Here is an 8,614-nt window from a genome sequence, read left to right on the forward strand (position 1 = left end):
ATTTACTTGAAACAATCCTAAAGATTTAGCCCTAATCAATCCTGAAGATTGAATCTTAATCCAATCCCGAAGATTGAGGCTTAAAAGACTAACAGTTGTATTTTTGCAACATATGAATATAGACATACTATGTACTATTTTCCTCAATAGTTTTTTCCCATTAAATTTTCTAGTGTGGTTTTTAACGAGGCATGTGTATAATATAATAAACGGGAGAAAGTTGCAAATAAACACTTAAATACGAACCCTAAAATCTTGAAGATTATGCCCTGAAGGCTTATGGTTGTACTCATTTTCTTAACTAAATTTTTCCTACTGAGTTTTCTTAAGTTAAAGTTTTTTTAATGAGGTAACCAAATACTATATATGATTTTACAAATATCATGTACTCTTTTCTTCAACTAGGTTTTTTCCCAAGTGATTTTCCTAGTGAAATTTTTAGAAAGTATTTGAATATATTATTACCTTGTACTCTTTTCTTGTCTATTTTTTTTCCACATGTTTTCCTAGTAAGTTTTTAACGAGGCAAGATCGTGGACAAATAATGTCTAATTGAGAGTGTTATAAATTATATGTAGTGTAACCATTATGTTGTAACCGTTGTAACGGTCATATTTATTATTGTTATTATTACTTGTATTATATATATGTATATTGTCCGCTCTTGTAAAGATGATGAATGAATTGAACATTCTTCTTCTTGTTTTAGCTTTATGGTACTTACAAATTACTGGTTAGGAGCTAACCCGCAAAACAAACAAATTCCAACACTTTCCTTAATATCATAAAATTTGATTCCTAATTGTTCTAAACTTTTCATACCTCTAGAATTAAACACTTCCCTTCATATCATAAAATTTGATTCCTAATTGTTCTAAACTTTTCATACCTCTAGAATTATACTTAAACAAGGGAATAATTTTTCTACCTTATAAATTCTCGACTTTCCCCGCTCGACCATAACAATTGCAACTCTACAGTTTGAGGCGGTGAAGCCGTTTTGATCGGTAGGTGAGTGAATGAAAATCTGAGAAAGATCAGAGTTTTATCGTCTCTTTCATATCACACAGATCGAACGCTGAAGATGGAATTCTCAGATCCTAAATCCGATTTGTTAGTTGAAATCCTGGCTCGGCTCCCTAGCAGCAAAGCAGCTATCCGATTGAAATTGGTTTGCAAGAGCTGGTGTTCTCTTATCTCTTCTCACTATTTTATTACTGTTTTCAATCACCGCCGCCATGACCCAATTCATCGCTCATCCTCATCGCCTGGCTGCTTTATATTCCAATCTGCAATTGACCGCTGTTTGTCGATGGTTCGCTGGGGATACCATGATGCCGTAGGCGACTTCCACAGGCCCGATTTCAGTTTCCTTCCCTGTCCTCAAAGCAGCATTAGATTGAATGCTTCGTGTGGTGATTTAATTCTATGCTCGACCCGGAATTCGACCTCCCACCTGTTCCAACCCGTATTCTATTATGTCTGTAATATGCTAACCAAGCAGTGGGCTGCTCTTCCTCCTGCCCCCCAATTGCAATTAGAACGCACAACATATGTCACATTTTCCACTGGCTTCCTTTTCGTTCCCGCGCCCTGTTCCCTTTGCAGCCCCCAATGTGTTGTAGGTCACAATAATAATAATTTTATGGTGGTTCGAATTTGTGTTGATCCAGTTACCTCAATCCGACCAACGTCCAAATTAACAGTTCAACTCTTCTCGTCTGAGGAAGGTGAATGGAGAAGTGTTGTGGTTTCATCACCACGGGCCGTAAGCTTTCGGGTCCGTTCTTCTGCAACTCTTGTCTCCTATAAAGGGATGCTACATTGGCTGGTGTCTGGGTTTGTTCTCGTGTATGATCCCTATAATTGTCTTGAAAAATTTTGCCGTGTAATTGATACCCCAACTGATATAATAGATGGGGTCGTGGAGCACCGCTTCCAAACCATTGGACTATTTCGAGATCGTCTTCATGTAACACAAGTTTCCTCTTCCTTATTTTGTATATGGGAGTTGGAGGACTACAACATGGGGAAGTGGAGTTTGGTGCACAAGATTTCCTGTACAGCAAGTCCCCGGCTCAGGGTCTTCCCAGTCCGGGATGAACCTAATCATCTTCCTCATCTTGATCCTATAGTTAATCTTCATCCTAAAATTAGAGAGACAGGGTTTTTCTACAATGATGGAAGTGCTTTTTATTGGACCAATTCTGGGTGGTCGGTTGCTAATGGGATTGTCCATTGGATTACTGATCAGGGGTGGCCAACACCCGTACCATCACTAACTGCCGGCACAATTCAAAGTAAGTTTTTTTCGTGATTACAATATAACTTATACATAATATTTGTTTAATAGTATTTGTTCTGTCATCATCCTTATCTATGACCTCTCAATAGTAAGTTAACAATAATGTTATCAAACCAAAGTTAAGAAGTTTCAATTTCATATATTTGGTTATTTAATCGAGTCAAAATTAACTGATAGGTTAAGTAGTAGCTAACTATGTTAACGAACAACACCAATATCTTTCTATGAAATTCTAACTATTTTTCCCATCCCTTGTGATTGCTCCCCTTGATTACCTTTATATATATATATATATATATATATATATAAAATTTGTATAGCTTGCTTAGTTGCTTTCTTTGGATTATAGTTGTATCAATAATGTTGAATTTGGATATTCTTTTCCTTCTCATCCTAATATATTTACATTTTATAATTGCAGATAATGCGGATAATGAAAATGCTATTGGGATTCATAGCAAAAAGGTGAAAGACGGAGATATATACTCTATCTGTCTCATTTTATCAGTCCTACCTAGTATTTATTGGTCAAAACAATTCTTTCTTATTTGTTTATTTTTTTTAGTATTTTTTACTTATTTTTAAATTTGAATTCTTATATTTAATAATATTTTAGTGTAATTTCTAAATATATAAATTTTGTATATTAATACTATGGGTGTAACGTGTAACTCCCACATTGTGAGTTGTGACTACCAGACTCAATTCTGAGTCCTTACCACTCAATCGACCACCTGAGGAGCAAGTGAACTACTATCGCGGGCTAGTGCTCATTTTCTTCACTAGCATGTTGCACTAAATATAAAAATGTCTGGACTGCACTTCTGCATTCACACTGTCCATATTTGAACCTAGGCATCCCCCAAGGGTTGACCTTTTATTCCTTGAGCAGCTTAATTGACAAAGAGGGAAATTTTTTTATTCCTTTCCAACTCACCAAAACAGGGAGTGTTCATGCACCTTTTAGATCATAATAATGTAATTTAAAGCAGGTAAGTCTTATTTCAGTTAATACAATTAGCAGCAAAGACAGGTATCGGTTGTCTCAAATTCAGAGTCCACTTTGCATTTCAAATATAGCCAATTAGTCAATTACAATGGGTGCAATGCACAAAAGAGTGCATCCAGAATTGGGGTCACTAAACTTATCGAGTTAACTTCTCATTGATGTATTGTTTCATCGAGATTTCATCCAAATTCCGATGGCATTTTCTTGTTCCTGAATGAGTTTCTTTTATTTAGGTTTCTGCTCTTCCCTGGGTAAGGATTCGCCCCATTTTGATTTGTATATATAGAACAAATGCTCCCATTACCATTTCTTTTTGTTATGACTTTATTTTTTCAATTCATGACATACCTTCTACCACTAGCTTATCATCCTAAGTAAATGAAAATTCATGTTCGAGTAATTGATGTATATTGGAAACAATTTGACCAACTGATGGGGACTTGTGTAAGCTGGAAATAAGAAACTCTATAAAAATGATAGACTTCATAACCAAATATTCAGTCTTCTAAAAATCCTTGGTGGGTGTTATTAACTTAATCTAGGCAAATAAATGCCCTCAACTGCAATAGTCTAAGCCTAATTATCAACTGGAAAGAAATAGCAAACTAAATTAATCAGTACTACCTGTGTTAAGCAGAAGGCTGTGCTGTTATCACCCAGGTTCAAATGCAACATCTTGCCCCTGCACAAAAAAGAAGAAAGAAACTAGAAGTTAAATCAGAAATTCAAATAAGGTTGAGGAATCGAAACTCTAATGATTGTTATATTGAGTTTATGAAAGTTGCAGACCTTCCATAGAACTCTTCAGCAAAGCTCAACTGCAAATGACAACCTAGAAATGTCTGCTTCATGGATCTTAAAAACATTAAAAGAAAAAAAAAAACAAAAAAACTCAGCACATACCAGCAGTGGGAAAATGTATATTATAGTATATAAACGTACTTGGTCAAAAACTTCTTCTTCTTCCTCATTTTCCTCTTTAAGCAATTCACTCTCCTCTGCATCAAAATCTTCAGCTTTCTCTCTCTCTCTGCCCGATCTCTTTTTCTACTTGAACTGGCAGTTATAACCTGCTTAATTTCATCCACAATGCTTCGGGCCTGAGCTTCATCCAGGAGAGGTCCAGAGATCTGGAAATAAACAACCAAAAGAGGATTACTGAAATGAAGTCATCAAAGCCAATAAATGCAGAAGAATGCCAGACCTACAACAATTGACGTCTACCTACAAGGAAAAAAACAGGAACACTAGGCATCAAGAGCTTAAATGAAGGGTCTTCTTCCCTTTTTTTCACAAGAACAATGGTTGGGGAAGAAGAAATCACAACTATTCTTAAATATCAGAAACTAAAGACTGGAGTGCTAGCATACGTAGCATTTTTTTAAAAGCAAAATATACTATTCTAAGAAGCAAAAGAAGGCACTGGCATACATCTCTTAGCAGGTTCGTAAAACACAAGTTTAAAAAGCTTCAAGTTTTAACACAATACAAAATCTAGTTTGGATGTGTAAGGGTGTCATGTATTGGCAATCAAACTCAGCAGGGGCATTTAATTATAACATTAGACAAAAATTATATACTAGAACCAATATCATATTATGGTAAGCTTTTTTTTTAAAAAAAAAAAAAAGAGGTAACCAGATTATCTCTGTGATGTAGACCAACCTGCAAGCATTCATTCAACGAGTCCTAACATGTTTGCACATATTTCTGTATCAGGTTCCTGGAAGCAATTGCAAGTAAAATATCAGTATCTAAAGCTTAAGCAATTCTAAACTTATAGGCAACTACAGTTGAACATCACCTTGTGCAAAGCTTCAACAAGAGCTGGTACTACATAGTCTGACAACTGCTTGACATAAGCCTCATTAGGGCCTTGAGCAAGCCCTTTCTCAATTGCTAACTTCGCAGAATGTAACAACTGTGGCATGGCTATAAAAGTAGAATTTCAGAAGTGGAACTAAAGTTGGAGCAACCTATTCCATGTTTCAGAAATTCTTATTAAACTGAAGAAAAAAAACATACAAATCAGATATTGGCAATTGATGGATTAATACTGACCTGATCAATCCATGGGTAAAAGCCTTCTTTCAACTCATCAGCATAGCAACATAGCATATTACAGGACTACAGGTTGTTGCTTTTTCCTCAAGAACACTTGTGTTAATCCCTATTCTCTTATCCCCAAGAGTGATTGTCTCCATGCTGTAGCATTTAACAATCTTAGTACAATCACAAGAACTTCCACTACGTTATATAAAAGTTCATTACAGAATGAGATCCAGAACATTAACAAATGTTCAGATTCAAATGGATGTATATAAGATAAGAGTTCAATAACTTCAAAAGAACCAAACAATGTACTATTCCAGACAACATATGAGACAGCTTCTACTGGAAATGAAAATGGTTCGACATTTAAAGCAAGATACAGTGCCATAAATACACAACAAGAATCAGCATTGAAAGTCATTAAAGTTTAGCTTGACTTTTGGTATATTCAGACCAAACCTCATGGGTACAACACGAAGATCAATTTCACACACTGCCCCAGTACATATCAACTCAAGTTCTATTTTCAAAAAAAAAAAATCAACTCAAGTTCTAAGGATAGAAGAAATACTTAATTAACAGAACAATGATCAAGACTAGAAACAGACCTGTCATCATCTGATTCATCAATTTCATTGTCTGAATCAGCTGAGGTTATAGTCACATCATGTTTAAGCTGAGCAGACTGAAGCAAAGGAGGCATGACTACACTCATATAAGGAAGGAAATCTTGTTCCAGGCACTTGCAGAGCCTCAACCATGCCTAATAAAGGTTATGACAATTAACAGCCATTGCAAATTAGGAAAAATATACAATAAAGTTAGAACTCCTACAAAACAACAGAAAATTCTTAGTAAAGGTATAAAAGAGTACTTGAAAAAAACTTTGGTGGCCTGATTAATCCAGAAAATTGAGTAAAAACCTTCGACTAAAAACTAATCAAATAAAAATGGGCGAGTCTAGAATGAACACACACGTACCAGATTGGGTACAGAAGGTGCAATTGCTTCATCACCTTTATATCCGTACAGTTTTTCAGCAGATCTTTTCCTGTATCCGGCGATGGGGCTGGACGGCGACCGAGCTAGAGCAGCGGCGTTGGATGGCGACGCTGGAGACGGGTTTATAAAACTAATATAAAACAAAAATATATATTGGGAATGAATAATATATGAAATAATACATATCTACATACGGAAAGTGACGCATATATCCCATAATAATCATGGAACATGGACTCTAAAAGAATGAAAATGGTAATGGTAATAATAATTGTTATTGTTGAACGTTGGTTCGTACATTTAGACAAATTTGTATTGTCCAATTCGTTAATGGTAGGTGTCATTGAACATTGGCTCATACATTTGGATTAGACAAATTTGTATCGCGCAATTCGTGGAGTTAGCGATTGGTTAATTATATTGAAGATGAGAGCCATATTGAAAAGTTCTTCCTATTGATAAAGTGAAAAGTAAAAGAAAATTAAAGGAAGGAATTCAACATGATTGAAATGAATGACCAATGGGGTATTTATAACAAAAAAAAAGTATACTTACCAAATTAATCAATGCTAAAATATTTGAAGGTACTAACATTCTATATACTACAAATGTTCACCAAAAAAAAAATTCTATATACTAAAATTAATTTGAATATTATATATTATATATATATATATAAATTAATAAATCTATATATATACATATATAACAAACATACAACCGTAATTGAAAAGCATTTTAAGTTTATTCTTATATTCTTATATATATAAAATAAGCCGTAATTCCGTTGATACTAAAATTAAGTTGATTATTGCTTATACTAAAACAAAATTCTATAAACTAAAATTAAGTTGAAATGGAAATAAATAGCTTTTTTGTTTATTGTTTAAATGGAAATAAAATATGGAAGGTACTTATATTGTAATTACTAAAATTAAGTTAAATTGAAATAAAATAGTAGGTACTTATATTGTATATTGTATAACAAATACGCAAGCTTTAATTCCATAATTGAATTGCACCATATAATAAGTGTAATTTTGTTTATATACTAATATTCTATTTTCTATATTATATATATATAAATAAAGAAATAAAGAAATTATATATATATTCTCACACATAAGCAGTATCATTTGGTAATCTCTCACAGACGAGCACATTTTAACTTCCACAACTCACATCAGATGCAGCAAACCGTAAGAAATATTTGGAAAATTTTAAAGAAAGGTAATGAGGCTCGAAGAACATGACTACTACTTGAAGAGTCACTCTCACACTGCCTTGCACAACACCACGACCATGGATTCGAGACAGTACTCTTAATGGGAGGCTAAGCTTAACATCTATATCTATAGTACTAAATTGAGTTCCATATTCCTTTCTATTATACCTTCAAGTTTTCATCACTTAGCTTGAAAGGAAAAACATCCCTTACACTTAGACAACCCAACTAAGTTGGTTAGACTATTGATTTAGTAATCACAATATTACAAGTGCGCGACTCCGGCTAGAGTTTTGTATTCACTTTCTTGTTTGAACCAGTCAACTACGGACATCCATAATTGATCCTTGTGGTGGCCAGGGTCAAAAGGCTGGTTCCAGTTTACCTCTTCACAATTTCAAATAGTAATTACAGGCTCATCACTCAAAGGCATTCCTCAGTACCTCACACTTGCATGGCATCCCTCAGTACCTCACACTTGCATGAATGCATGATTGACTTGAGACTGGCATGCACTTCAAGTAGTCCCCTTTGTAATATTCCAAACACTTGTTCAGAGCCTCCACATCGCATGGCGAAATTACCTAGTCTTTGGGTGTTTAAGCTGCGCATGCAGTCACGTGGCGCCTCGCTTTGGGATGCCGGCATTCCTTCATGTCCTTCACTATAGATGTAGAAGGGCTTTAATCATGCCAGAACAGAAAATATCTAGAAGGATGTTATTGTAAATTGAGCTTATTCACAACGGCTTTTACCGCCATTTGATTCTATATATATCTTTGCTTCGGCTTAAGAACCATTTCCGCTATTTTTACTTTCGGCATCAACGCTCTGTATACCTTCTTCTCCAGTTAAGCCTGCATCATCAATCTTCTGGTAACTACTATCTTTCGTTTGTTGCTTATTTATTCTTTCCGCATCAACGCTCTGTATTGACAATGTGCGATTTCTATATATGTGTATATATATATATATATATATATATATATATATATATATATATATATATATATATATATCT

General features: G+C 34.5%; 1 protein-coding gene and 1 long non-coding RNA gene across 2 annotated transcripts; one reads left to right on the forward strand and one right to left on the reverse strand.

Annotated features, from left to right (window-relative positions):
- Positions 1-960: 960 nt before the first annotated feature.
- On the forward strand, positions 961-3,569 carry LOC116020475. Its single transcript, XM_031260948.1, has 3 exons — positions 961-2,300; positions 2,727-2,832; positions 3,548-3,569. Exons 1-3 carry the CDS (start codon positions 1,085-1,087, stop codon positions 3,567-3,569), a joined length of 1,344 nt encoding a protein of 447 aa, XP_031116808.1. The 5' UTR covers positions 961-1,084.
- A 190-nt stretch (positions 3,570-3,759) lies between these two features.
- On the reverse strand, positions 3,760-6,484 carry LOC116021088. The gene is made up of 8 exons (XR_004098897.1): positions 6,348-6,484; positions 5,975-6,129; positions 5,376-5,519; positions 5,119-5,246; positions 4,980-5,037; positions 4,257-4,444; positions 4,104-4,169; positions 3,760-3,996 (listed from the first exon to the last, which is right to left on the reverse strand). It is a non-coding gene; the product is annotated as an uncharacterized LOC116021088 (long non-coding RNA).
- Between the last annotated feature and the right edge of the window lie 2,130 nt (positions 6,485-8,614).

This window comes from Ipomoea triloba, chromosome 5, assembly GCF_003576645.1.
Source record: "Ipomoea triloba cultivar NCNSP0323 chromosome 5, ASM357664v1".
Taxonomy (NCBI): Eukaryota; Viridiplantae; Streptophyta; class Magnoliopsida; order Solanales; family Convolvulaceae; genus Ipomoea; species Ipomoea triloba.